The 27,752-nt window shown below is 52.9% G+C and overlaps 8 protein-coding genes across 8 annotated transcripts; 5 read left to right on the top strand and 3 right to left on the bottom strand.

Moving 5' to 3' along the window:
• Positions 1-2,069: 2,069 nt before the first annotated feature.
• On the top strand, positions 2,070-3,902 carry PG998_013502 (uncharacterized protein; the record flags this gene model as incomplete). Its single annotated transcript, XM_066880318.1, has 5 exons — positions 2,070-2,278; positions 2,336-2,517; positions 2,566-3,159; positions 3,211-3,698; positions 3,810-3,902. The coding sequence occupies 5 exons, from the start codon at positions 2,070-2,072 to the stop codon at positions 3,900-3,902; spliced, it is 1,566 nt and encodes a 521-aa protein (XP_066724457.1).
• Positions 3,903-4,910: 1,008 nt separating this feature from the next.
• Positions 4,911-7,881, top strand: PG998_013501 (uncharacterized protein; the record flags this gene model as incomplete). Its single annotated transcript, XM_066880317.1, has 5 exons — positions 4,911-5,113; positions 5,179-5,582; positions 5,636-6,126; positions 6,207-7,310; positions 7,360-7,881. The coding sequence occupies 5 exons, from the start codon at positions 4,911-4,913 to the stop codon at positions 7,879-7,881; spliced, it is 2,724 nt and encodes a 907-aa protein (XP_066724456.1).
• A 363-nt stretch (positions 7,882-8,244) lies between these two features.
• On the bottom strand, positions 8,245-9,483 carry PG998_013500 (uncharacterized protein; the record flags this gene model as incomplete). The annotated part of the gene is made up of 1 exon (XM_066880316.1): positions 8,245-9,483. One exon carries the CDS (start codon positions 9,481-9,483, stop codon positions 8,245-8,247), a length of 1,239 nt encoding a protein of 412 aa, XP_066724455.1.
• Positions 9,484-10,321: 838 nt separating this feature from the next.
• Positions 10,322-13,221, top strand: PG998_013499 (RSC complex subunit Rsc9; the record flags this gene model as incomplete). The annotated part of the gene is made up of 4 exons (XM_066880315.1): positions 10,322-12,286; positions 12,333-12,588; positions 12,636-13,120; positions 13,174-13,221. 4 exons carry the CDS (start codon positions 10,322-10,324, stop codon positions 13,219-13,221), a joined length of 2,754 nt encoding a protein of 917 aa, XP_066724454.1.
• Positions 13,222-14,386: 1,165 nt separating this feature from the next.
• Positions 14,387-18,774, top strand: PG998_013498 (exocyst complex component Sec3; the record flags this gene model as incomplete). The annotated part of the gene is made up of 4 exons (XM_066880314.1): positions 14,387-14,519; positions 14,618-16,620; positions 16,674-17,797; positions 17,853-18,774. 4 exons carry the CDS (start codon positions 14,387-14,389, stop codon positions 18,772-18,774), a joined length of 4,182 nt encoding a protein of 1,393 aa, XP_066724453.1.
• Positions 18,775-19,184: 410 nt separating this feature from the next.
• PG998_013497 (uncharacterized protein) lies at positions 19,185-19,754 on the bottom strand (the record flags this gene model as incomplete). Its single annotated transcript, XM_066880313.1, has 2 exons — positions 19,185-19,208; positions 19,293-19,754. 2 exons carry the CDS (start codon positions 19,752-19,754, stop codon positions 19,185-19,187), a joined length of 486 nt encoding a protein of 161 aa, XP_066724452.1.
• Positions 19,755-20,285: 531 nt separating this feature from the next.
• On the bottom strand, positions 20,286-22,050 carry PG998_013496 (uncharacterized protein; the record flags this gene model as incomplete). Its single annotated transcript, XM_066880312.1, has 4 exons — positions 20,286-20,710; positions 20,772-21,388; positions 21,423-21,696; positions 21,744-22,050. 4 exons carry the CDS (start codon positions 22,048-22,050, stop codon positions 20,286-20,288), a joined length of 1,623 nt encoding a protein of 540 aa, XP_066724451.1.
• A 644-nt stretch (positions 22,051-22,694) lies between these two features.
• PG998_013495 (Bccp6) lies at positions 22,695-24,762 on the top strand (the record flags this gene model as incomplete). Its single annotated transcript, XM_066880311.1, is given in 2 exon segments — positions 22,695-23,012; positions 23,032-24,762. The coding sequence occupies 2 exon segments, from the start codon at positions 22,695-22,697 to the stop codon at positions 24,760-24,762; spliced, it is 2,049 nt and encodes a 682-aa protein (XP_066724450.1).
• Between the last annotated feature and the right edge of the window lie 2,990 nt (positions 24,763-27,752).

The raw sequence follows: 27,752 nt of genomic DNA, 5'->3' as shown, positions 1-27,752 counted from the left end.
CTTCTGTTTCACCGGCTGTTTCTGCCGTTTGCCTTACTCTTGTCTGCAACCGTTCCTAGCTATCATGCATGGGTGGTTCTCCAGTCGTTGCTGGTTACGTAAAGCAAGTGCGATGGACAAATGAACAGATGAACAGCCTACAGGACTCGAAATGCGAGGTCTGGACGTAATCGGTGGTTCCAGCTTCCCTAATGCAGGGCGCCGATATCGTAGTATATGCTACCTCTTTATGCACGTGGCCGGCGTGATGACAGGAAGTCGGCCGGAACTGGGTCACAATGCATTTCTTGGCGAGATAACAGATAGAACATGTCTGCATGTCTATGTGGAAAGTGCGTGCAGGATGTTGCTGTAACATTGATCTTGGCTACTTTTGGCCATCCGCTTCTACACAGGAATTTGCGATCCCCAAAAACTCTTCAACTCGGTCCGAACACATGAGGTTCTACATGCAGGATTTCCTCAGGCCGAGGTGAGCCCGGAGGTCACTTCCTGTCCGACGATGGTCAGTCATTTGACCACATGTCGAATAAGAATCGCGATTCGACTTGGCCCCTTTTAGGTGACCAGCCCGTCCACCATCCACGGCATTGCCAACGGCACAGGAAACGGGAGGCGTCGAGGCGTCGAGGTTATGGTAAAACTTCCCCACACCAAATCTAAGCTTGTTTTGGGGTAATCTTGGGGTCAGACCAACCAATATCCGGAGAGGGAACGGGTCGCATGAAAACATGCACAGCAACCGTCATCTCGCCTTCACCAATCTGGCCTCGGGCGACTTGCCTTATATCAAATGACTCGGATCTTTCTGCTAGCTGCTTCTCCCGACCACCCACCTCGCTAATGCCCGCATCATCTCTAAGCTCATGATTAGACGCACCTCCCTGCAGCCCGGAAGGTGAACTGCAGCTCCCAGCCCACGCCCTCGGCCGTTTCCCCGTTCCTCTGCACAACGACTCGGTGTCTTTTTAACGTGCAATTTCCGGCCCAGGTACATAATTAAGTGCTTCCTTCTTCTGCTCACCTCTCAGCCAAGTTACCACTTGAGGCAACCGCTACAGCCCAACGTGGTGTGATCGTCGCCCAGAGAAGAAATATTCGGGACTGCAACCTGCAGCTGACCTTCGATATAGCTTTTTGATAGGCAGGCTCTCTGGCCAAGTAAAATGGGCTGGTGGCGCACTGGTATCGTCCTTGTACGACAGCCGCCGCTCGCATGGACACACACTACACTCCCGTAACGTTAACCTATTACCGTCGTCCTCCCACGTTGGCGTTCCTGGCCTGGAGTACACAGGACTATCCATGGCAATGTGTCCCGTTTCCGTGGCAGGTGCGACCATGTGGGAAACATACGGCTTTGGTGTCCTCCCATCTCCCTTTGCCCACTCCTGGTTATGCATGGTGACCCAAAGTGTGTTCATGTAGTCCATCCACTGCACCAGCAAGTCATGCTGAAACCTTCTCCCTCTTTTCGGGACCCTCCATCGCCACAGGATGATCAATAATCGCCCGTGAGACTCTAGCTGTAGGTGCAGCTGTTGAATCAGCTGTATTCAGGGTAGCCCAGCTAGCCTGCCTACTGACTACACTTAGCTGTCTTGGAAGAGACCCGGTCTATGTAAGGACTCACGCATGCATGGCAATTGCAGAAGAAAGTGTCGAGCGTGACTTCCATCATGCCCTATCATGCAAGTTCGTTTACACCCTCTTCGATGCTCACCCCACATTTCCTGCGTGCCGGCGTGGGAAGGAGTCTGGCGCCTGGCGATGCTCGTCCAGTCAGCAAAGGCTGGAGGTACCTACATTTCCCGACTTAAGGTATTGCATACATACATAAAGCAGAGCCTTTGGCTCGAGACATTGTTCAACGATCTTGCTTGTCCTCTGCTCTCTCGCTGCAGCCAAGCTCCCCCAATCTAACTCCCCCGTCCAACACAAATCTGGTAGCCGAGATTCTGTCAAGGGCGAGCCAGCCTGTTCTTGTCTCACCTATCTGGCCCCTCGCCAGCCTCTTTCGCCCCGTCCAGTCTCTTCGGTCAATGTTGTTTCTTGTACACCCATTCACGATGATGGTGTCTTCTGCTTGGCTGTTGGCTTTGCTGGGCTTCGGCTCTCAAGCATGCGGCCTCCGGACAAGAGGTCCCGCATACCAGGCGCATCCAGACAGAACAGCTGCGGTCAAGGAAGCATTTGACCGTGCATGGGCAGGATATTACAAATATGCTTTTCCCAACGACTCGCTGAAGCCAATTGCAAAATCGTTCGAGAATGACAGGTGAGTGACATAACGACATCAGAGGGCACCGAGACTCCCGACTGACATATGCTACAGAAACGGATGGGGCGCCAGCGCCCTCGACGCGCTCTCTACAGCAATCGTCATGGAAGATGCTGTTGTCATTGGACAAATTGTGGATTACATTCCCACCATCAACTTCGACAAATCGAGCAACTCGGGTGACACCATCTCACTCTTTGAGACTACCATTCGCTACCTAGGCGGTCTACTTTCAGGTGCGTAGACTGCATAGGACATTTAAACTAGTATTAATATCCCTTTAGCACATGACTTGCTATCGGGCGTGCCTTCTGGAACGTATGGCATCAATAGTACGCAGCTGGACGCAATTTTGGCCCAGGCCACTCATCTGGCAGACAACTTAAAGGTCGGATTCGACACGCCAAGCGGCGTTCCGATCAACGATTTGCTATTCCAGCCCCCGAGAACTACGAATGAGTCAACCAACGGGCTTGCTACAATCGGCACTTTGGTTCTGGAATGGACAAGACTGAGTGACAAGACTGGCAAGTCAGAGTATGCGGACCTGTCGCAGAAGGCTGAGTCGTACCTCTTGAACCCCAAGCCTGCTTCCGGTGAGCCATGGCCTGGCCTGCTCGGTACCAACGTCAATGTCAGCGACGGCAACTTCGTGGATTCAGCTGGTGGCTGGAACGGTGGAACCGACAGCTACTATGAATACCTCATCAAGATGTATTTGTATGATACAAAGAGATTTGCCTCATACAAGGACTCATGGGTCGAAGCGGCTGATTCAAGCATCAAGTACCTTGCATCTCACCCATCAACACGGCCGGACATGACGTTTTTGGCTGCCTATAATGGAAAGGACGAAATGTCGTATAGATCAGGACACCGTGAGTTTGATTCTTCGACCGAAGTAAGGTGTTTACTAACAATTGGCATAGTCGCTTGCTTCGACGGTGGAAACTTCATTTTGGGCGGTCTTACTTTGGACAGGCCTGACTACGTTCAATTCGGCATTGAGCTTGCTTATAGTTGCCATGAGACCTACAACGCGACAGTGACGGGAATCGGGCCGGAGGGCTTCGCATGGCAAGATGGCAGCGCTTCTAACACAAGCAGTAACCCGGCTGCACCCGCTGATCAGGCCGAATTCTACAAGGAAGCTGGCTTCTGGATTACCAGCAGCTACTATATCCTTCGGCCTGAGGTTATTGAAAGCTGGTACTACGCCTACCGTGCCACTGGTGATCCCAAGTACCAGGAATGGGCATGGACAGCTTTCAAGAACATCAACGCCACATGCTCTGTTGGCGTCGGGTTCTCAGAGATCACCAATGTCAACGCGCCTGCTGGCGGGGATTTTACGGATTTCCAAGACAGCTTCTGGTTTGCCGAGGTGTTGAAGTATCTTTACATGATCCAAGCAGAGGTAAGTCAGCGATAACCCCTTTAAGCTGAGTTGAAGGCCACTTCCTTCTGATGCTGCTTAAATATTACCCAATATTACCCACGAACGTCCGATCACTAACTCCCATTGTAGGAGGCTCCCTGGCAAGTTTCAGCCGTACACAACAACCAGTATGTGTTTAATACGGAGGCTCATCCAATGAGGGTCGCTGGATCACCGATCTAAGACCGAAGGGGTGCAGTGGATTGGTGCAACATTGCACACCTGCTCAGTCGCAAGATCGAACCCACCTGAGAATACACTATAGCTTTTACCCACTAGTATTATAGATAATTTTGAAATAATGCTGGTCGCCGTCGTCTCCCCACGAAAGTGTTCTTTTTCTAGTCTTATTTGTATCCTAAATTTGCGCGTAATAAGCCTCGTGGCCCTCGATCTGTTGAGCCTGATGATAAATCTCAGAGTCTCGGTCAGCTCTCGCGCAGAACATGTGCTCTTCGGCTCCTGGATCGCAAGTCACACGTTGGTTTCGAGACGTCTGATGAGGATAATGACCAACCTGTTGAAAACAAGGCGCCATGGGGCGTATTAGCTTGCTTTCATTGTCCGTACCTACATGTAGTACTTAGTCGAAGTTGAGGCACACTTATGACGAGCATAGGTAATATCAAAGATCAAGCTGAGCGAATTTTGGAAAGGGCCTAGCAAAAGGAATTGGCTCCCAACTTGTGTTTGTCTCATTATTTGCTTGATTGCTGCGCTCGTCGCCACTTGGTATAGAAGGTGACTAATGGGGGCAAAGACGATAGGTTGAAATTGGATAGCAAGCAAAGCTGCCCCTCCAAAATTCATGGCCCAAGATTCTTATAGCCAGTATTTACAGCTTAGCGAAGGCCTCACCTTGTCTTGAAATTTCATCACCTCCACCGAAGAAGCCGAATTGGACGGGTTCCGATTGCTGAACTTGTGTTGCTGTTCCCGAGTAATCGGAATTCGTATCAATAAGTGTTATTCATGCGAATTCAAGGACCATTTCCTGGAACAGTCGGGTACTTTGTCTCTCGACTTTTCTTGTCTCAAGCACGGGTTTTCTTGGCCTTACTCATAGTGGGGCAATTTCTTGATCTTTCCAACAAGCGAACAAGCTGCAAAATTCTTGGAGCAAAGACAGCAGGGAGCATACGATTAACATTCACGAAAGGAATCTCCATGCCATTGTGAGAACCGGACAAGATGTCGTCTAACGGACGGCTGGATGCGGACCCGCCTCACGCATGGAAGTCAGACTCTATCGAAGAAAGGGCATTTGGCGCGGGGTTGATATGCCTTGAGGGTCACTATATGCAAAGCCCGGTAATGGGGCCGCTTTCCATGGCGAAAGTGATGAACGTTGTCTCCCGGACCATGGAGAAAACCCACACGTTCAAAGATGTCAGGTGCGTCTTCCCTTCAGATACATGTCATTCCTCGCCAAGTAGATTTCCAACTAACAATTCCGCAGAGAAACGTTATCAAGCAATCTCCGAGTATGGTTGTGGCTCCGGCGGGCCATATGCGCTGCTATCTGTGACTTGAATGAGAAGTCACTTGGCATTCGATCAGAGCCTCTGGTTCCCACCAAGTTCTTGGATGTCACAACACAAGAGGTCACAGCCCTCATCATTAAGAACTATGTACCCCTCAAGGAGGCTCTGCAAATGCTCATCAAATTGATGCATATCGCAAGAAACCTCTTGGTTACAACAGAACCTGAGATCCCCCAGGATCTCTCTGCTGCCATCAACTTCGACCACGAGGTATACGAGGCGATATGCCTGTGTGTCAACGTCACGAGCAAAGGCATTGATGGCGAGATGCCAGAAGACGACGCGTCAAGGGTTAAGTTGAATGAGATCACCGAGCTTTGTAAGTCAACCATTCAGCTCTATGTAGAGAGCTGTTGGCTAACCTTCTTGCAGACAAAAAGGTTCTAGTTACGTCGCTACAGCAGGCACATAACTGGATCGCTAAGAACGACCGTAACAAGATGACGTTCTGGTACCGAGTGTTGATTGAGTCGCCGGATGTGGACAACAACCCCGGCCCTGACGATCGACACGAGCCCGTGTTGGATTATGCCGGGCCGAAGAGCTACTATCTCAGGACCGAAATATCAAATTGGCTTAAGCGCAATTCAAAGATTTGTGATGCAGCAGCAGCAATATGTCGCGAATATTTTGAGGCACAGGACGAGGAGCAAAAGAACCATTGGCTGCCGCCGGACTGGAATCTCGCCTGGAACTATACACCACAAGAAATGTGGCCATGGAAGCCCGATATCTATGATGAAGCGGCCAAGGTTATCTCCCAGTGGAACCCGAATGAACCTGACAAGTACGAGCAAGACAGAGCCTACGGCCATGTGTCGCACGAGTTAGACGTCTGGTGGGAGACCGCACGCCTCCCAAATGTGAGGGATTCTAATCTCAGCATGTTCCCCTCGACTTGGTCCCGGAACGGATAAAGCAATGCGAAGCCAACCTCATGCAGCGCTACGCTGGGCCAGAGCACGTGGAACAAGATGAAGCGGCCAAGTCTCCCCCGGTAGACGAGGATCCTTCAGAGAAGTATCCTGAGTACAACCCAGAGATACGAACTCAGCCGACGCCCAGTTTCGCACCAGAATATGACGAGTACGAGGAGGATCCAGATGATGACGATTCGTATGGGGAAGGGCCCATGACTGGCTTGCTCACCGAAGTACCCAACATATTGGACCCCAAGCAGATCGAGGCTTTACACATGATAGTCAAGTCCTGCATCCTAGAATCGGCCGGTACAGGCCCTACCAGGTTTGGCGAAAGCCTACAGCATGCCCGGTGCCGACTACTTCTAGCCACAGATTGCGGCAAAAATCTGCTACGAGAGATGCTTGTTTTCATAGCAGTCTGGGAAAAGGATGAGCAATCCCTCATATTCCAGATCAGCGCCCAGATCGTTCAGTCGATACACTTCAACTCTCTCATCCCCTATGCATGGAACGCCCTTCGAAGCCCCAAAGACATCATATCTCCCGCACAGACAGTACTACTTCGTCTCATAACCTTCCTGTCGCGAACGACCTTCCATCCCTCGAAGGAATACAATCCGGTGGCACCGCCCGACGATTCGCCAGACTGGCAGCCTGGGGAAGACCTCAAATTTGCCAAGATGCTAAATTTTTTGTACGGGATCTTCCGCAGTCGCATTGTGCCTGAATGCGTGGCTCTCATGCAGATCCAGGGGGATGTGCGCAAGGGAGACCTCGATCCAGCCGACTTCCCCGTGGATAACTGGGATCTGGAACGGGCCAAAGATGGTCTTGTTCAATATCTCGACTTCCTTTACACCATTGCCGATATTCACCCTCTACGCCAGCATCTTGTTGACTATGTGACTGTTTATGAACTCCTGAAACTTCTCGAGGGACTTGACGTCGGCGTCGAAAAGATCCCCCTTCGCGGGCGGTCGTCCAGCACCCCCAGTCCCTGCGACTGCACCCGCGTCGGCAGCTGGTGGAGAAGGGCAAGCGGCCTCATCCGCGTACCCGGCCAATCCGCCGCCGCCACCACCACCCCCTCCGCCATTGTCCGAGCCGGCCTACGAGTTCCCATGGTCTGGCATCAAGGGCCAAGTTCTTTCGATTCTCGCCGCGCTGCTGCAGCCCCCGCCGGGCCACACGTCGCCCGGAAACCCGACGGTGCAGCTGCAAATCGTCCAGCACAACGGCATTGTCGCCCTGCTCAACTGCTGTCTCTACGACGACAACAACCGCTTCTGCCGCGAGCGCGTGCAGCTCTGCCTCAAGTGGCTCATGGACGGCTCGCCCGACGCCAGCGCCTTCCTGCAGAACCTCGTCAGCGCAAACCCGGGGCCTATGGTCCGCCCCCCTGCTGCCAGTAATGATGCTGGACCCAACAGCGCCAATGGCACGACGCAGACCGTGCGAATCGACGGCGTGCCTGGCGAGGTCCGTGTTCAGGTCCGCAGCTCCAGTGCGCCGGCCGGCGAGGCTGCTGGTGGAGCGGTTCATGGAGCCGCTTACGATGCACTGGTGCCTCCTGGTGGTGCTTCTGCACGGAGCCGCAGTGAAGAGCTGGTCAATGACATTATGGCACTGGCAGATGAGGCTGGGAAGTTGGCTATGGGCCAGGAGGGAGACGAAACCGAAGACGACTTCATGTAGATACCGGAATGGAGTTGTATGTATCTGGGCTGGGAACGGAAAAGCTACAGGCGGGGAGTTCGAGTGTCTCACGGTGGTCTTGGGTCTTATAGAATTATGGTAAGGCGAATCTAGTTTTCTTCTTCTCAATCATGTTTATGTTCTGCATCTGGCGTAACCCCAAAGGTAGTTATCTCCCGGAATATAGCGAAAGCCATTGACTTCAACCATAACATCCCGACACAAGAGATGGTAACTAAATAAGACATCCACCAGTACGGATCACTTGAAACAACTGATAGCAAACTCATCCTGCCTCTAATATGGTGACACCACGAATAACACAAAGAAGGGTAGAAAACATGCACCTCCTAAGATAATTTATCAATGGATATTCTTTAGAACAGAACCCACCATCTTCGAGAACTCCTCGTCATGAACCATTAGTCCGCCCAGCATCACAGCCGGAAGGGCCACGTCATTCATCAAGCCGTTCTTGAGGGTAGCGCTCATTAGATCATCTGCTTTGAGTGATTGCTGGAAGTACTTCTTCGTAACCACTCTCAACTTCTTTCTAGGAAGCTGTTCAAGGTTTGCATCGGTAGCGGTCGCCACGGATCTCTTTGACTGGCCTAGTTGCTGTGACTGTTGAGTAGCCACTTCACCATTAGGGGCAGAGAGAGAAGAGGTGGCTGTGGATGCTTTACCGTTACAGCGAGATGATCTAGTCACACGGCCGTCATGTTCATCTTCGACGGTGCTTCTTGTTTCTAAAATCTCAGCTTTGTCCTGCAGAGTTTTTTGGGGATGGGGAGCTGGCGATTTTGAGGCCTCCGTGTCATCTCGAGGTTGGTACAATGACCTCGCGGGTCGCTGAACGGGCTTTTGTGCTTGTGTACGGACATCCGCTTGTTCTAAGGGATCTTTATCAAGGCTGCTGCCCAAGTCTTTCACAGTTGAGCTGTTCGCAGTTGAACCATCTTCTGCCTCTAGAGCAGCAGCTTGCTTTCTAGCCTCCCTGAAGAATTCATGCATCGGAGGCCGCTGAGGAGGCAGGGCTTGCGCGGAATTAGCGCCGTGCACATTGCGAAGCAAGCCTATATCGGCAGCAGTAGTCGAATGACTCATTTGATCCATGACTGGGGCGTGAAGTGATTGACGACTCTGTGGGAGGTTCCAGTCACCAAGCTGAGTTGGTTGGCTATGGTATTGAAAGTTGAAATGGTCATTACCCTGGAATTGTTGGTAAGGTTGGCTATGCATTTCCATGGTCTGGTCCGGGTCAAGTGTTTGGATCCGGAAATCATGTCGTGGCTGAGAGTATGAAGAGTACTGCTGCGCTGAGAAGGGACGTGAGACAATGTTACCACTGCCATTGTGGCTTCTTGAAAGGGGCCGTCCTGGGTTGCTGATACTGCGACCTGGCGGAGGGAAGCCGAGGATTCCGGCACCTGACCCAAGTGGTCTTCCATTGACCGCACCAGATGGGGGTATAAATCCGCGCGCCGATGTTACTTGTGAAGTAGGCTGAGAGGCTGAGCTTCTGTCCATCCTGGGTTGCTTGACCAGTCTGGGGACAGGCCGTGGTGCCGTGGGCTGCTTGAAGGAGCGGTGTCCTACCATGTTAAACTGTATGACGAGAGATGAACATGAAATTATAGGGGAAAGGAGTTCGAAGCTGTGAATACTACAGAACCGAGCCGTCTAAATTGTTGTAAGGGTGATCTCTAGAAGGAAGCTTAGATATAAGATGTATGTATGTTTGTAGTCGACATTTCAGAAGCCTTGCTATAAATTGATGAGATCAAGTGAAACCAAAAGTGTAGACAAATACAGAAACAAGTCTTTGCTAGTTAAAGATGGCAAACGGGCAGCACGTACACTTGGATGAGAGGAAGGTGGAAGGTACGCAGGAGAGCACTTGCCTTGCTACATTGCACGTACTTACCTTGCATCATTGAAATCACGACCCAGCCACGGAGCATACCTGGGAAAAGCAGTGATACCTCTTCAGTGCTGATCGCTTCCTTCCTTCCACCCCAGATGCACCACGTTACTGTAGGCAGGTCGATAGGATCTCATCTGCCATCTGCATGTATGCATGTATTGGAACAACGGACCCCGTTATGCGAATATTACTGATTAGTTCGATGCTATTGAATCCTTAGTAAGGTCCCACAAATCTGAGCAGGTATCTAGGTATCTGAGTTAGCTTGGAGAAAGTCGCGCACGAGCCAAGTGCGTGCCAGCCGCGAACTAAACACGCCAATGCAATCGCCAAATTGATTTTCGCGAAGCAACTGGACCATCAGCCCTGCGACCAGAGCTCTCGTGTCAAGCTGCCAAAACACCCCATCGGCGATCCATTAAATTTCGCAACACAACACCCAATACAATCTTTTGCCATTGAAACCAAGCCGACCCTCGACTTTGGGCGCTCGCGCCAAGCCCTTCGATCAAGATGGCGCCCAAGAGGGGCTCAGCGGCCGACAAGCCGTACATTCACGAGATCGATCCAACCGCAGAGTACGACGAGTTCATCAAGAAGCTCGAGATGTTCCATAGTGCGCGCGGAACCTCCTTCGAAAAGACTCCCAAATTGCAGACGATGTACGGCCATGTCACTGTCGATCTGTTGAAACTGTACAAGGCTGTCGTCGCGAAGGGCGGCTATGATGAGGTGTGCAAGATTCAAAAGGCCTGGGGTGCTCTGGCCAACGAGCTCGGTATGTGGTTTGAAGACAACAAAGGCATGGGGCAATTGTCTTTCCAGCTTAAGCAGGACTTCTATCGCTATCTCGCGGCATACTGGGTCAAAGATCAGTTCGGAAAGGAACCTCCACCCAAGGAAATCCTTGAGCAGCAGTCCTGCGCCACGAGGCATGGCCCTGTCGCAACCCGTACTTTGGAGAGTTTCAACCAAACAGTCAAACGAACTGGTGTTGATACGCCTGTAAAGGAGACTCAACCCGCAGACAACACTCCCGTATCTGGCAATCGTGCCTCTGGGCGTCTGAGAGAAGCCCCCCCTCAGCGCATTCCCTTCCAGCCAGAGACTGGACCAACGCGCGTGCCTCGACAAGCTTCGTCACAGCATGCCACACCCACCGCCAACCAAGGCCTTCCAACTCACGGCTCACAACCGCCTCCACCTCATCACACCCCCCAACGTCACGATCCAAACAATCCTTTGCATCTTATCCAGGCCCAGCAGGCGGCTATCAGAGGTGCTAGTACCACATTCACTCCGTCAAACCCAGAGACGGCGTCAAGGTTGCCGGAGGGTTACGAAACACGAGCCCCGATCACGGTTCCTCTGCGCCCGGTCAATACCCCAGGCAATAATCCTGCCGAGTTTCTCCGAAGACAGCGACAGCTTAGAGCCGAACCTCCCCCGCCTGCTAGACCCATCGCTCCTGGTGCTGGATTCGACGGTCCCAACATCTACACCCGTTGCCTTCAATCCCTGCGATCCGGTATTCCCTCCGAGCAAGCCTTTGCTCTCAACCATCTTGTTAAAATTTCCTTCGAAAGAGGTGACAAATACAAGTTTGAGTCCTTCCTCGGCCTTGCGGAAGGCTTGATAGAAAAGGGATTGGAGGTTGGCAATCTGTTTTACCATGTAGACTGGCAAGTCGCATATTTCGGAGCAGATGAGGCCGAAGACATTGGTACGCTTGATGGCGCCAATGGCACTGGCGACATCATTGAGCGGATACACAAGCTGAAGCCCAAAGCCATTCTTGACTACATGCAGCCTGCCGACTTTGCAGACCGTTTAGTGAGAGTTACCGAAGCCGTCCTCACTATCCGGAACATGCTCATGTTGCAGGAAAATGCATACTACATGAGAGATATATATCCCCTGAAGGATCTCTTGTGCATTATTCTCCATCTCCCAAGCTACGAAATGCTCGTAGAGCTCAAGCACTTTGCCCTCGACATCGCCGAGCAGCTGACCCCTGGGATGGAGCTGTATTCTGAGGATCCGCTGTACCGGTCGTTGCTAGCGCAGCTCGACTCTACAGACCGCGGGACGATTCTGACGGCACTTCGTGCCATCAGTCGCATTTCTATGAACCTGGACGCTACCAACAAACTTCAGAACGTCCCTACTTCCGTCTTGCAGAATATTATGAATTGGCTCTTGCTCAACGACGAAGAGCTCATGGATGCTTGTCTCGATTTCCTTTATCAGTATACGGCTGTCGTGCCTAACGTCGAGTCTCTACTCTCCGCTGTCAACATGGAACGCGTTGTGCCTCATCTAGTACGACTTCTAGCCCACGGTGCCAAGAGAGTCAAAGAAGACTTGATTCTGGAACCTGAGCAAAAGGCCATTGCCTCTGAAGAGGTCGCTCCGCTCCCGCAAGATCTTCAGGAGAAGCTCTCGGGGTACGGACGAGCCGCAGCGCTGTTTCCACTGGTTACAGAGTCTTTTTGAGGAAGACTCGGAATCTCATATCACTCAGATTGCTATCTGGCAAGCTTATCAGAGTTCCTTTGGCGGTAACAATCGCAATACCTTGAGCGCAGCGGATTTCATTAGAAATGTCAGCCACGTATACTCGGGTGCCCGTGCACAGATTATCAGGGGTCCTGGAGAGGTGCAGCGGTTTATAATTGAGGGTATTCGTGCAAGAACCTGCCCGTTGAATTACGAGACCAAGGAAGAGTATGCAAGATGCCAATGGGTCACTGCGAGCGTACCCGCCATCAAGAAATGCGGTATTTTTTCCCTACTGGGGAGAAGATGTGGCACCACATTCTTACAGATCATATTGGCCAAACACCTGGTGAGGATGGCAAATTTGAGAACCGAGAATTGGAAGCTGGGTGCCAGTGGAGCGACTGCCGCCGATATCCCCAACCAACTAAGGTGCAGCTTTCGCAGTTGACGCGCCATCTCAAGACACACATACCATCGCCACAGAAGCGTGGGCTTTCCGAGAGCACCGAGTCGATTGCAAAGCGGCAGCGCAAGTCGTATGTTGTGCCTGCCAAGACGATGTGTATCACATGGGAGCAGACTATGGTGACCAAGGACGAGCGTAAGCCGCAACTTGACCAAGCAGCAGGCATTCCGTTGAGCGCAGTTCTCGTTCTTCGCAACATTGCTCGAAACGTTGTCAAGACGGAGTCCGAGGAGGAACTTCTGAAGAAAGAGGAACGCGGAGGTGAAGGTGGTGGCTGGAATGAGAGACTGTTCCGGCCAGTCTTGTCACGCTTGTTTGAGGTTATGACGGAGAATAAGGCTATGGTAAGTGTCGTCATGTCACATCAATCCAACTGCATACTAACGTCAAGTTCCAGGCCAGCTACATTGCGTCTCTCATACAGCTCGTTCAACAAGAACCATGATGCTTCTCTGAGTGGGGGGGGGGAGAAGCAATTAATTTGACCCGTCGCTCGCTAATGGGGCAATGCGACACGATTGGGCGACGGATGTAGTAATACCCTCGGCGTTACGGACTGCGAGCCATTGATTTCCTATGGGGTTTCGAGGGATTCTTGGAAGACAGATAGTGGGTGTACGAATAGTTGCTGCGTGCGTATCGGCACGCAGGCAATTGCGGACGAGCTGAGCCTTTGGCCGGAAGCGATCAAGCACCAATAGATTCTAGGTAGACAGACCTAAGGTAGATTCTGACAAGGGACGGACACGCGATAACAAACTCAAACTTGGCCGGCATTCATTGTGTAGCCAATATGAAACCTGACCAAAAAGCGTTGCCGTACTGCCCCAGTTTCTTGCTATTCGGTAAACGGAATGTGGACTATGATATCTGGAGACACTATGTACAATTACACATAATCTAGCAGGAGAACTGTACTTTTGGTGCGTCAAAAAACAACCACGCAGGAATATACTCGGGAGCAAGCTGATTTATATGTCTATGTGCCATTGTCTCGTCTCCATGCAGGACTGCGCAGTCTGGGGTTGAAAACAAAGTAAGCAGGGATGCCGTAGCCCGAGCCCGTGTTGGTCTTAGCAATTGCTACCTCCCTAGCTTGCTTTGGCTTGGCTTTGGGACCTGGGATTGGGGGGCACTGCGACCGGGACCGGGACATTTGACATTTGGATGCATGGACCTCGAAGAAACGACGTCTTCAACTTTCTTGTATGTAGCTGATTCCGCCTTCCTGATTGTCTTACCACTAACTCACTGGATGGTTCGGAAAGTAGGTCGACAACCTGCTCAGAAAACAAAGCTCGACTAGACCAAGTTGGTCTCCCTTCAATCATTTCCCTCAGCTTTCAGGCTGCACTGTCGCATCGGTCCTGCGACACGTCAGTACCATACTCGTAACGCGACCCCCGAGGCCCCCCCATTTTGGGGTTTGCGAATTGGACAGCCACGCAGGATTTTGAGCGAAGGAGGAGGTTTCTACGACACCACGACCATCCTTCAGCCAGCCAGCCCAGAGGATACGAGGAACCGGAAGATGCTCGACAACTCCCGTCAATACCCCTCTCACGATTCTCAATCCATGACACGATACTAAACTACCCCCATCGCCGGCAATGGATGCCTCACGGCAGAACGGAGGTGGCTACATGAAAGCCGGCCGCGAGATGACCCGCGCCGAGCGCTTCGAAGAAGAGAAACGGCGCATCGTGGACAGCTGTTTTAATAAGAAAGATGTCGACGGCTCCCGTAAGCTTGCCTGCCTGTTGATGCCCTCGGGCGTCGTTGTGTCGTATGAAGGCGTGTGTCTGAACAGGGGCAAATGGGCTGACATGACAGTATCGCAGTAATGGAAACGTATATCACCCACATCAGGATAACCGAATATAGCAGCCATCCAAGTGCGCCGCCTCCGCCCGAAGCCAGAAATACACAAGCCGAAAAGCCCCGCGTTATTATCGTTGCTGTTCGAAAATCGGGACGGGTTCGCATGCACAAATCCAAGGAGAACCCGAATGCCACGTTCTCCATCGGAAAGACGTGGGATCTGAACGATTTGACCAGCATCGAGTCGTTCACTAACGGCACCGGCGATCCGCAGAGGAGGCAATGGGCGGGCGACACGGGCTTTACCGTCCATATCGGTAAGCCATACTACTGGCAGGCCCAAGCGGATAAGGAGAAGAAGTTCTTCATTGCGAGTCTGATCAAGATATACGGCAAATATACCAACGGAAAGGTGCCTGAACTGATTGGGTTCGATGGCCGGGAGCTTGACCAAGTCCTGGGATCACGAAGAGCACCACCACCATCACGAAATGCCCCATCTGGCGAGCCGCCCCTATCACGCCCCGGGCCAGCTCCAGTGCCCGCACCCGGCCCTCCTCAAAGCAATCTCTCTGGACTGTCAGCAAACAATACGCCGATAGAAGCATATCAGCCTCCACCCCCGCGGCCCCCTCCGTCGCCAGCTCGCAACAACCTGGCACCTCTCAACGGAGCCAAAGGGTCGCCTACACCAAGTTTCGATTCGGGTCGAGGTCCCAATCAGAACGCTGCTCTACGACGTTTAGCCGGCGCAAATCCGAGCCAGGATTCTGTCGCTACCTCGTTTAACACAACAAGAAGCGATGATGCATCCAGCATACCACCACGCTCCAGGGGCGGCATGAACGGCCCCGGTGCCTTCGGTCGCTTCGGCGGCGGCGAAAGGGACAATTCTCGAACTCCACCTCCTCCGACCCAGTCACCACTTCCGCCTCCGGCACAGCCAACACCGCCCCCGCCGCAAGTTGATCTTCCCGACAGGAGACGCCCGCCAATGGACCCATCAAGGCCGCAAACGCGTGACCGTGACAGCGACCTTGTCCCTGCGCCGCTGATGAGCACTGGCAATCGTCGTGAGCCGCCACCGCCAACGCAGCCACCGCCGCCCCCTCGCAGCAGCGACAGGATGTCACCCCGCAAACCATCGTTTGGTCGCAAGACGGAACCATCGCCAATGCAAGAGACCCTACAGGAACCCGTAAAGGAACCGGAGAAGCCTGCACCTTCACCTGAACCAACAAATGCAACACCGTTTGTCAGTGCCTCTGCAAGTCCTGTTCCCGATGCGGCAACGCCCATTTCTCCCCCTCCCGAACCTGAAGAGAGCCGGCCAGGTCTAGGCCCCATGATCAAGGCCAAACGTTCCAAAAACGACCTGGCAGGCACATTATGGAAGGCAGCCTCTGCAGCCGCAGCATTCAAGCCAAGGCCAGGTGGTGCCGGTGAGCGCCTGCGGGAGCTGAAACGCCAGGACAGTACAGAGGGGCCAGATGGCATTACGGCTGTTTTCCAACCACCCAAAGCACCGGAACCGGAGCCACGCAGTGCAGCCCTGACTCCTGAGGTTCCTGAGAAAGGCTCCGGCGTGCCAGAATTGAAGTTAACCAAAGCCAATGCAAGCCGTCCCAGCAGTCTCCAGCCGTCCTCGATGAAAGAGGCTCCAAAAAGCGCGGATCTGAACGGGAAGGAGGAACAAAGGGACTCCGTCATCACCAGTAATGATGCAAAGTATCTTAGCGCTTTGGGGATTGATACCACTTTACTAGCCGGCCAAACGGGTGATTTTACGAAATGGCTTGATCACTTTGGCTGGGTTCCCGGTGATCAGATGCGTGGTCGTAACTACGAAGAGATGAAGCTGGACATCGACCGCCAGCTCAACAAAGCGCAAGCTGGCGGCTGGGTTGTTCGTTTCGAAGAGGAAGATGAGCGGATGGATGCAATCAAGAGAGGCCTCGACCTGTCAATCGCGGAATGTGATGAACTTGATAATCTACTGACACTTTATAGTGTTGAGTTATCGGTAAGCACCCATCACTTCTGTCTGGTACGAATATGACTGCTAACGCTGCGTAGACCCTGTCCGAGGACATTGCCTACATTGAAGCCCAAGGCCAAGGTTTGCAGGTCCAAGCAGCCAACCAGAAGGCACTGAAGAAAGAGCTCGAGTCACTTTTGGATACTTGTGCCATTCAACGCGATGATTTGAGGCCTCTCGAGGTCGCTTCTCTGGATTCAACCCAAGGTCTGGAGGATGTCGAAATTACCCTTGTTACCTTGTACAAGGCCATGGTGAAGATCGACCCTTCCATGGACGGCTCTGAGGTTCGCAGAAGCGAGGATACAAGCCTCGGTGACCAACAAGCAGGCTTCAATTCTGACTATGGCAAGATGCGCGTTGTCCAAGAGAAGAAAGAGATGTACACTTCCAGCAACGCTCAATTTCTCGTACGATTCAAAGAATTCATGGACCGCCAATTCGAACAAGCAGCTCGCGAGACGAAGAAGGCTCTTGATGGAGCGCTCTCTAAAAAGGTCGATCCCCAGCATCACGATGTTGGGCGAGATATGCTATGGCGTTACAGCCCGCTCATGTTATATGCAAAGGACATGAATCTTCTTGGCTGGAACAGCCTAATTCAGACATATCAAACGGTCAATTTGCCGTTATATAAAGCAGAATTCAGGGGTATATTGGATGTATGGAAGCGAAACGCAAAGAAGCCGACCGGCGAAGAGGGCGATCTACTTTTCACCACTCAAATCGAAAAGCAGCACGAAAGCAAATATGATACGGTAAGGCAACTCACCGTCAAGCGAAGCCAGACCCTGGCGAAGAGCTTGCGATCTCCCTTGGGAGAAGGAAGCCGGACCAATCTCGACAAGGTGGCAGATGGGCGAAGCCTTCCTTACGAAATTTTCGCGGCTATCGTTGAAGACCTGCTACCGCTTGTCGAGATGGAACAAAATTTCATCATCGACTTCTTCCATGCCACAACCCTGGAGACGATCGACTTTCCCGACGCTGTCGCCGCTTCGAAACCCAGTAACAGGCGTGGTGGCGACCTTAGACGCCATAGGCTCATGGAACCGGACCGAGAACTGGCCAGGAGGGTTACTAGAGCCATGGAGGCCGTTTTCTCTTTCTTGGAGCAGGATCTGCAGAGCACGGTCGATTGGGTGCTTTCCCAAGATCCCTTGTAAGTACATTCTGCACCTCTCTTTCTTCATTGCCATGCTGATATATTTGGACAGACAAGGAGTTGGCGTGTTGGCGGTGATTGAACGGAAGCATTCTAGAGTGACTCAGTCTAACCAAGACTTCCTGAACAATGTTCTCCACAAGCTGCACAGCGGCCTCGAGGCACGCTTCTCCAAATTTGTTGATGAGCAAATCCGCGCCATTGAAGAAACCAAGGTTAAGATCAAGAAGCGCAAGGGCATCATCTCGTTCATGCGCGTGTTCCCCCAATTCTCTATGGTTATTGAGAATATGATGACGGCTGCGGATTCTGTCAGTTCGGCTCGCCGCTCTGTGGACCGGGAGTACGATCGCATCATTCGCTCCATGTTCGATTCGCTCAAAGTCATTGCGCGTGAGAACCCTACCACTCTTACAAACTCCGGGGCAGACCCTGAGGATAAAGAGGCACTCAACTTCCACATTCTGCTCATTGAGAACATGAACCACTTCTTAGAAGAGGTCGATACCCGCGGCCTCGAGATCCTCGAGGATTGGAAGGCTGCCGCCGGGTCGGAGCTTACCGAGCACATGAACCTCTACCTCAACGCCGTGATGAGCCGCCCTCTGGGCAAACTGCTCGAGTACCTGGAGAACATCGAGGCGCAGCTCGCGTCCGGGAAGTCCACCACCATTATCGCGGCGCAGCCCAGCAATTCCAAATCCACCTTTAACAAGATCCTGTCCAACTACGACGGCCGCGAGGTCAAGAAGGGCGTCGAGTCCCTGCGGAAGCGCGTCGAGAAGCACTTCGGCGACGCCGAAGACGACCAGGGCGGCCGCGCTCTCGTTAACCGCGTGCTGCGGGAGTGCGAGAGGTTTTACGGCGAGGTCGAGGTGCGCATCAGTACCGTCACGGCCAGCGTGTACGGTGGCGATGTGCTATTCGAGTGGCCTCGCGCGGAGGTCAAGAGTGCTTTCTCGACCGGGAGGTAGTAAGGCAAAGAAGATGTCTCATACACCCGGCAATTCTCGAGGGAGAGGGGCGAGGAGCAAAGAGTCCAGAAAGTCGGTCTAGTCCCGCTCTAGCAAGGAAGACCGCAGAGGAGCCGGCAAGGTGCATTTCGCATGGAATAGACGGACGGTAGGCTGGATGAAGAAGGAATGTATATGCTGGATAGCCCTATGAATGATACGATGACTCCCTTTCAGCGTGTAACAATCGATATCAGATTAGATGCTTAGCGGGCTATTTACGTATTTGTTATTATAGCAACTGCCATGCCACCATATACACTAATTGACATGAACAGACGTGCATATATCTATCTCTTTCGCTTTTGCTTTGTGACCTATAATATCCCGTACCAACCCCCCTCGGCCTGACATACAGGAGGCATCAGTACCTAAGATGCGGCAGGTGTGGTCATCTTATGTTCCGCCATAATTAGCTTAGTAAACTCCCTTAGTCGATTCTCTTATGTCGACAGTAGCAGCCCAGGGTCAGAACTTACCCGCCAGGTGTCTATGACGACGTAGCCGTCCCCGCCGTGGAGGACACCAACGGCCACAACATTGTTGAGCCAGTAGTAATCAGGGTGGCCCGTCTCGAAGACGACGTGCAGATGGATCGATCCGTCCGCCTGCGCGGGCCCGCTGGTGCGGATGAAGATGTTGGCCCCGTCGTCGGTCTGGAAGTGGTACCGCGTGTCCGGGTGGAAAGTGCCGAACTTGTCCGTCAGGCCCCAATCTGCGCCCAGGTTCAGGACTTTGCCGTTCAGCTTGGGTCCGTGAAACTCGCCCCCGATAATGGGGATCGCGACACGGTTGCCCTGAGGGCCGTCGCCGATTTGGATGGCGGGCGAGAGCGTGGCGTTGACCGTGTAGAGGAAGTCGTAGCCCGGGGGTGTAGGGTCCGCCGCCTTGGCCACGCTGGCGGCGAGGGCGGCGAGGAGAGGAACGAAGATGTTGCGCATCTTGTGTTGTAGTTAATTAATAATTATTAATAATACTTGTCTCTCCTGTGTATAGAGTGAAGCACGAACCCATTTACGTTTAGTATGTAAATTAACAACAGTGCCGGGGAAAATATATTCAGTATATATATATATATATGTGTATGTATGAAATGACTTATTGGAACAGCCGGTAGTGGTCTCGTAGCCGCTATCGTGTACCGAGGAAATACCCGGTAGCCGGACATCCCATCTCCTCCGCATTAGATGTGGACTCTGAGATAGATCTTGATTCAGGGTTGCAGTGGCGGGGTTGGGGGTGATTTTGGCGGTGATGATGCGGAGAAAGTGGTCGAAGATGGATACCCCATCGTTTAGTTGCCGATCTTGCATGGTCTGCCCTGGACTATGCAAGGGAATGATAATACCTCATTCCGGGTAATGTAGCGCAACCCGGGGATACCTCCGTCCAGTGGAAGTCGTCCTATCGATGAAGTATACTTGCCCGTCACGAGACACCAAAGACAGGTTCGCCCGTAATGACGCCTCCTATCAACCCAAGCGAACAGTCCTCCACATCCCCATGCACTCCTGTAGTTCCACAGACAACGACCGCTCGTCGGATGCCGTAGTGGCGTCCTTGATCATGGCGACGAGTAGACTTGCATGGGCGAATGTCTCTGGGTCGTCCCGCAACACCGCGTAATCGGACCTCCTCATGCCGCCGTTGTCCGCCCATGCTTTCCACAGATCCAGCATGCTGCATAGCGACGACGTGAAGTGGCCGTCGAGGACCATGCGATGGAGGAGTGCTCCACATGCCTCCTTCGAATCTAGAGAGTCGTCCACCGCACGACGTGACTTCAGCCACCGCAGGTTGTGCTCTGCAACCAGCTTGGTATCCCACTTGGGGCTCTGCAGAGCTTCCGACTCCTTGGCCTCGAGGCGTTGTCTGTCGAGACGCATCCTATCGCGCACTTGATTTAGAGGGCCGTGTTGTTAGCTCCAACTCTCAAAAATATAGACAAGGCCACTTACTGTCCTGCATTCGTTGCATGTTCTCCCGCTGCATCCTCTCCGCGGCAGCGCGTTGCCGGTCCGCAGGAGCCATCTGCTGCTCTGACCGCATCGCCAGTTGTCTCTCCGTATGCTGCCTCACAAACTGTTCATGCTGCTCCTCGATCGCGTTGTGCTTGGTGGCCCACTCGGGCGTCGCCGCGTCGTCCACGACCCCGAGCAGGACGAGGATGCCGCACGGCACGGTATCTCGCCGCGCGAAGATGAAGATCTCATCGGGGATTTTGTAGTTCCAGAGCATCGTCTGGCTCGTCGTGCCGTAGGCGGTGCAGGCGCTCGCGAACCATACGCCGTCCTGCTTGTCCCTCCGGGCGCGCAAGTGCCCGATGAAGAGACTGTGCAAACTGCTGTCTGAACGCAGCAGATCCGCTTCTTGGCTGATGGCTGTTACAAGGCCATCGACTGAGATCTCACAGGTGATGGGTTTAACCGCATTGGCTTCTCCTTGCTTCTGGATGGAATCCCTCGACCCTTGGCTATGTACGCTAACAGCGTCCTTCTTGGAGGGTTCCCTGTCCTCGGCCGTCTCCGGGCGATCTTGGGCCGAGGAAGCTTCAGCAGACCCCGGGCCGTCCGGCCTTTTGGGGCGGAGGCGGTAGGCGCACCCAGTACGGAGGCAAAGATGAGAAGTCCCGGGTTGTCCAGGAAGGCATCCAGTTGACAGCAAGTGAGAGATGGCCATCCGAGTCATCCAACGGCGCAATGGACAGTGCCTTTTGCCCGCCTCTCGCCGTCATGAGCGCGCAACCGGCCGGTGTCCATAGTCCAGTAGAACGGAGCAACTTCCAGCCATGAGGGTCCGGGACGGCACCCAGATCCAGCAGATACGAAACGAGCTCGTCAAATGCCACCTCAACCTGCGGCTGGCGGAGCTGGTCGGCGTACTCTACGCGCTGCGTCTTGATCCCGATGGTGTTCGTCTTCCAGTTGAACGTAGTCCAAGACCCCCGGGGATCTGGCTGGGCTGTCTCGACAGCTGCCAGTATTCGGACCGCTGGCTGAACCGGTCCCAAGGCGTCACGGCATAGCGCGGCAGCTCGACTTCAATGACACGGTTGACCACGTCGCTGCGGGTGAGGGCCGTCAGCTTGCTGTGACGGAGCATGCGCTTGATCTTGGATAGAGCGGCGAGCGTGGCGATAGTGTTGTACAAGATGGGGAGCACGCCCAGGACGGCCAGAGGCACGCCGATATAGGTGATTATGTCGGTGGCCGTAGTGCCCGAATTTGAGTCCGCCATTGTGATTCGACTGGGGATGTTGGACAAAAACGTCAACACCCTTGATAGGGGATTTAGGTATGTTTTTGCATGTAAATATCTCGAATATTATTCAATCGAAGCAGATGGTCCCTCTGCAGACAATCCTTGCCGTCGCCTTTTCAGCCGCACCGGCCCAGCAGTTATTAGGCCGGCCATGGCGCGGAACGTAGCTTTTGGTAATTTGCACGATACCATAAGCATTATATTAGTTCGAGATGACCTTTGGGCTGAGATGCAAGCCATTAATGAATGATACACGACGATATTCGTGATGATTCTGTAATTTGTTGAGAAGGATGTCTTGAATTGCCCGAGAAGCTATGCCAGTTTATATCCAGCCAGTCATCCTTCGCTGCATCATTTGCCGAGAACGTCAACAAATGTCCCGCGCAGCACAACATCAATTGAACTCAAATGCGTCTTCGCTTCGCTGACCTCATGCAATCGATCAATACAACACACGACATCGCCATGCAGTTGATATAGCTCAATTGAGAACTCTTCGTTTGCGTTGCTCTTTGCGCGCGCCACTGCTCTTGCTTCTGTTATTGCTCCCCGTTTCCCAGGCCCTTTCCGGGGCCACCAACATTAAACACGGCACAATGCAGATTGTCTAGGTGAACATGCGGCACTACTCCTTTCACCATGGCTTCATCTCCGCTTTCGCCATCGCCGCCGCCACCGGGACAATGGCCCAGTTCCCCAATATCGCTGCTAACCTGACCACCATAGCCTCCCCTCTCGACCCCGACATCACCATCAGCTACAAGACACCCCATGGCGCCTGCACGACCGCCTTCGAGACGCAAGAGCAGTACACGGGCTGGGTGAACGTGTCGTCGGGCGACTACCCCGCCAACCTATTCTTCTGGTTCGTCGGCGCGCGCGCCCACGTCGGCGTTGACGGTATGGCTGAATGGCGGGCCGGGGTCGTCCTCCATGTTCGGCTTCTTCTCTGAGGTGGGACCTTGCGAGGTCGTGGACGGCGGCGCTGATGAGCCAGGCCAGGACAAGTTCGCGACCGTGGCGAGGGAATGGGGTTGGGATCGCGCCTCCAACATGCTGTTCATCGACCAACCTAACCAAGTCGGCTTCTCGTACGACACACCCACCCACGGGTCCCTCGATCTGCTCACCAACGAGATCCGCATTCCGGCAGAGGCTCGCCCGGACACTCGCCCGCCCGGCCTTTTCCTCAACGGGACCTTCAGCTCGATGAACCCGAAGCGCACGGCTAACACAACCGAGACGGCGGCTGTAGCCGTCTGGCACATGTTACAGGGCTTTCTGGCAGCGTTTCCTCAGTTCAATCCGCCTAACACCAGCACGGTTGGTGTTAGTCTGTTTGCTGAGAGCTACGGCGGCAAGTACGGGCCTGTGTTCGCCTCGAAATGGGAAGAGATGAACGACAAGCTGCTTGCGAACAGTATCTCATCGAGTACGACAACAACGGCGGCGGCGGCGGCATTGGACATCCGTCTTACCTCGCTAGGGATAGTGAACGGCTGTGTGGACGACCTGATCCAAGCCCCCTACTACCCCGTCATGGCGAACCGCAACTCCTACGGGCTCCAGGCTCTAAGTCCCGTCCGCGCGCAGATGGCCAACGCGAGCTTCTACGTGCGCGGCGGCTGCCGCGACCTCATCGAGCAGTGCCGCGCGGCCGTCGTCGCGAGCGACCCGCACAACACGGGCGCCGTCGACTCCGTTAACGACCTCTGCAACCGCGCCTACACGACCTGTACGGACCAAGTGATGCTCCCCTACGCCGACTTCGGCCGCAGCGTGTACGACATCGCCGCCACCCTACCCGATGCCTTTCCGCCGTCGCAGCGGTACTTGTCTCACCTCAACAGCGCCCGGGTCCAGCAAGCCCTCGGCACCGCGCTGAACTACACCGAGACGAACCCCCTAGTCGTCGCCGCCTTCCGCGCCACGGGCGACTACGAGCGCCAGGCCCTGGTCCCCCAGCTCGCCGCCCTGCTAGATCGTGGCGTGCGCATCGCCTTCGTCTACGGCGACCGCGACTACATCTGCAACTGGTACGGTGGCGAAGCTGTTTCGCTAGCCGTCGCGGCCGCGACCAAATCGCCTGCATACAACGGAGGCGGAAACATGTTTGGCGCCTCCGGCTACGCCCCCATCATCGTCAACGAATCGTACATCGGCGGCGTCGTGCGCCAGCTCGGCAACCTTTCCTTCAGCCGCGTATATCAGGCCGGCCACTTTGTGCCCGCCTACCAGCCCGAGACGGCCTTCCAGGTCTTCGCGCGCATCATCTTGGGTAAGTCGCTCTCGGACGGCAAGCCTGTCGACCTGTCAACGTACAACACGACAGGCCCGGCGAACGCGACGAGCTCGTTGCAGCTCCCGCCGCCAAGTCCCACGCACACCTGCTGGGTTAGGAACATTCCCGGCACCTGCGATAAGACGCAGCAGAAGGTCCTGGCGAAGGCTGACCTAAGCCAGGAAAAGGTGGCTATTGTCGATGGAGCGTTGGTGACGGGAGCTGCTATTAGCAGTTCAACCTCTCATGCAACAGCTGGGAGCGCCTCACCTACAGTACCGCTGACAGGTCTTTTCACTGCGACTGCCACGCCTGAAAGTGAAGCAGACATTATCATGGGCCCTGGGTTGACTGTTCTAGCAGGAGCAATTTTAGCTTGCTTACTAGTAAATTTGTACAACTAATGTATAACATATCTATGCACTGTTTCATCAAAAATACAAATTGCGTCACTGAGCTTCGCTGATGATAGATCATCTGAATTGTATTGATTGAGCTTCATGTACAGAAGGTACAACTTCTAGAGGGCGAGCCGCACAAGGCTACACATCGCTGTGCTCTCGGCATTCTTACATGACCTACCTATGTAATATTGGTCAGGGCCAGCAACTTGGATAGCAAACCTAAAGAAACCATTAGAATGTGTTGTTTAAATGATTGCAACAAGTAATAGATTGAGCGTCAATGTATCAGAGTAGAAGCCTTGTCAGAGGCGATCTCATCAAAACCCAGAGGGCTATGTTGACCGTCGTGAATTATTGGATCATCATATGAAGACGAATTGGGGGTGATGGGAGAGGGTCCTTACCTGACGTGATTAAAGTTGAGCAGACATCAACGTTATGTTGAAGATGAACCCCAGGAAAGTTGGCTACAGCGACTGTCAGTTGCTGTTCCAGACCATTGTAGCAAGCTTTAAAGAGCATGTAAATGCAATCAGGAAGACTAGACTCTTCAACGCCGTTAGGCTAAGACATATGCTTGTCATTTGTCGAGTCGATTCATCATGTAGGAGGTGGCTGGATATAAAATATTCGAGCTTACCATGAGGCCTGTAAAATCTTCGAAAAGTTAGTCAACATGCTTTGACATTTGAAGTACAGAAAGATGATGGAATATCTTCTTTTCAGTTAAGGCATGAATGGTATTAAATAAAAGGTTGTCTGCATCGGAAACCCGGATAAGACTCGTCATCTAGGGTATCATCACGAGAAGATTGTGTCTGGTTGGGAGAAAAAAGAGAACATCGGCTTACCCTGGATATAATGTTGCAGGCTGCTGTGTGGAGCACAGCAAGTCACAACAAAGCAGATGCGCCAACAAGTTTTACGAATACTGTGCAAAGAAGAGTCAGAAGAGCCTTCAACTGTTTTTCCATCATACGAATATTGTAGTTTCGGATCAGTGGGCGAGGTTTTCTAGGCCTGCCGCAAATTGGCATATCGTCTCATGTGAAAGTGATTCGGAGCCCAGTGCCGCTTCATCATACGAATAGTGGGAGAGGTTGCAATAGAGCGAGCGTAGACATACCCTTTGGTTTGTAGGGCGACCTGGACTTTATTGCATGTTAGCCGAAGGATCTTGGCAGCTGAGGCAGCAATAATGAGAGGTGGAAGGGTAGTTCAGTAACAGCCATGTTTTATCGTCAAAGATTTTTCAGACGGTAATTTCCAGCTGTGCAAAGCACAGAAGTTGTTCATCATCAAATTGTGTGTAGGGAAAACCAAATGTGTGACTTACCATCGTCCAGATCAGCCCATGCAGGGAAGATACCTGTAGCAATTCATGATACGAACCGCTTCAGCAATGCGTAGTCCCATGAGTTGTCCATTGTAAGGATTCTGTTGACCAATTAGCAAAATGAAATTGGCACATAGACGCTTTAATCGAGAGTGCTAGGTCTGTCATCTCAGACTGACGTGTAAAAACGGTTTCATTCCAATAAAGGTCAAAGACTCTAGTTTGCGGTTTACAATCTGTCATCACTAAAGGGGAGGAAGGTAGTGAAGAAGTGGCAGAGGAATAAAATACTTACAATATCTGGATTCTGCGAGCCGGACAGGCACAGCTCGCAGTTTGTTGCGTAGGAAAGAAGAGCTCCAGGAAAGCTTGCGATGCAAAAAAATCAACTTTTCAATGGACACAACCGCGTTTGGTGGGCCACGGAGCACAAAGTCGGAACAACACTTAGCCGCAATGCCGACTTTTTTCGGTGGCTGGGCTAACTAGGCGGGGTTGGGATGACTGTGGCTGAGAAGAGCTGGCTGAACTCGAAAATGCCCCTCCTCACCCTCAATATATAGGTATATGTACATAAATCTTCTCCAAGTCCCGCTATCCGGAGTTGGAGACAGGGGAAGCGTCATTGGCGGGGTCGTAAAAGCTGGCACAGCTCATCGCAGAATCGGGCAGTGGCACCTGGCACTCTGCAATCGAGCAATTCCCACATTTGCTTCATATCTATATCTCGTAGCCCATTGAATGCATCCGTGGCCCCGGAGTATCTGGACCTTGTATCGTGTCTTGCGTGTCAGGCTTGTTCGGTGCTTAGAATGATTGCAAATCTTCGCCGTTCGGCGTTAGGTTGTTAGGAGTAAAAGCTCATTGTGTTCTGCATTGCGGATGCATTGCGGATACATTGCAGACCTGGTAGGTATGCGGTATATGCCAGGTACGTCAGGCATGTATGTATGCTTGGATCACATGGAGAACTTACCTCGAAGCAATAGGGAAGCCAATAATTGCCAATGGCTTGCAGTTGGAGTCCTAGGGAGAATGGAGCAGCTCACACGACCTGGTGTAATCTTACCTCGTTTCCTCGTAGCCGTGCTTGGCCGACAACTCCCGCCTCGGCTCAAGGGGACGGGCGCAAAGGAACTTCCCTACCATCGTGACCCGGGAAATCTTCTTTGTGCACCGGCGCCAGCCCACTTCCCCTTGGAGTAAAAGCCTCCTTGCCCCCAGAGCCCAGACCTCCACGGCGCCAGATTGGCTTTCTCGGGATGAAAGCAGTCTCGTCTGCTGCTAGCTCTCCTATTGCGCAGATCTTTGAGCCGAGATAACTCTAAGCCTGGTAAAAGGCGGGGAGTGGGGAGGCATGACGGACGGCGTTGCTGGCTGTTGCCTTTCCATGTCATTCATCAATATAGCCCACATCTGCCCCTCGGTAGATCCCCATTCAGGTACAGACTTAAGTAGCTCTTTCGTCACACAAATGGAGCTTCAGTAAATCCTACTGCCCTTCTCCTGCCCTTATTACTGCTTGCCATTCCTCTGTAAACTTCGTGCTTGTAGCTCTCGTCAACTCTTCCAACCCTTTTCAACATCTTTCACTCATATACCCCTCCTACTTTGCTTTCGCCCTCAAACCTCGGTTCACAAGCCACACACAACC

This window comes from Apiospora kogelbergensis (genome assembly GCF_038363985.1).
Source record: "Apiospora kogelbergensis strain CBS 113332 chromosome Unknown utg000009l_segment0_segment0, whole genome shotgun sequence".
NCBI lineage: Eukaryota > Fungi > Ascomycota > Sordariomycetes > Amphisphaeriales > Apiosporaceae > Apiospora > Apiospora kogelbergensis.
This window is presented reverse-complemented; position numbering and strand designations above follow the sequence as displayed.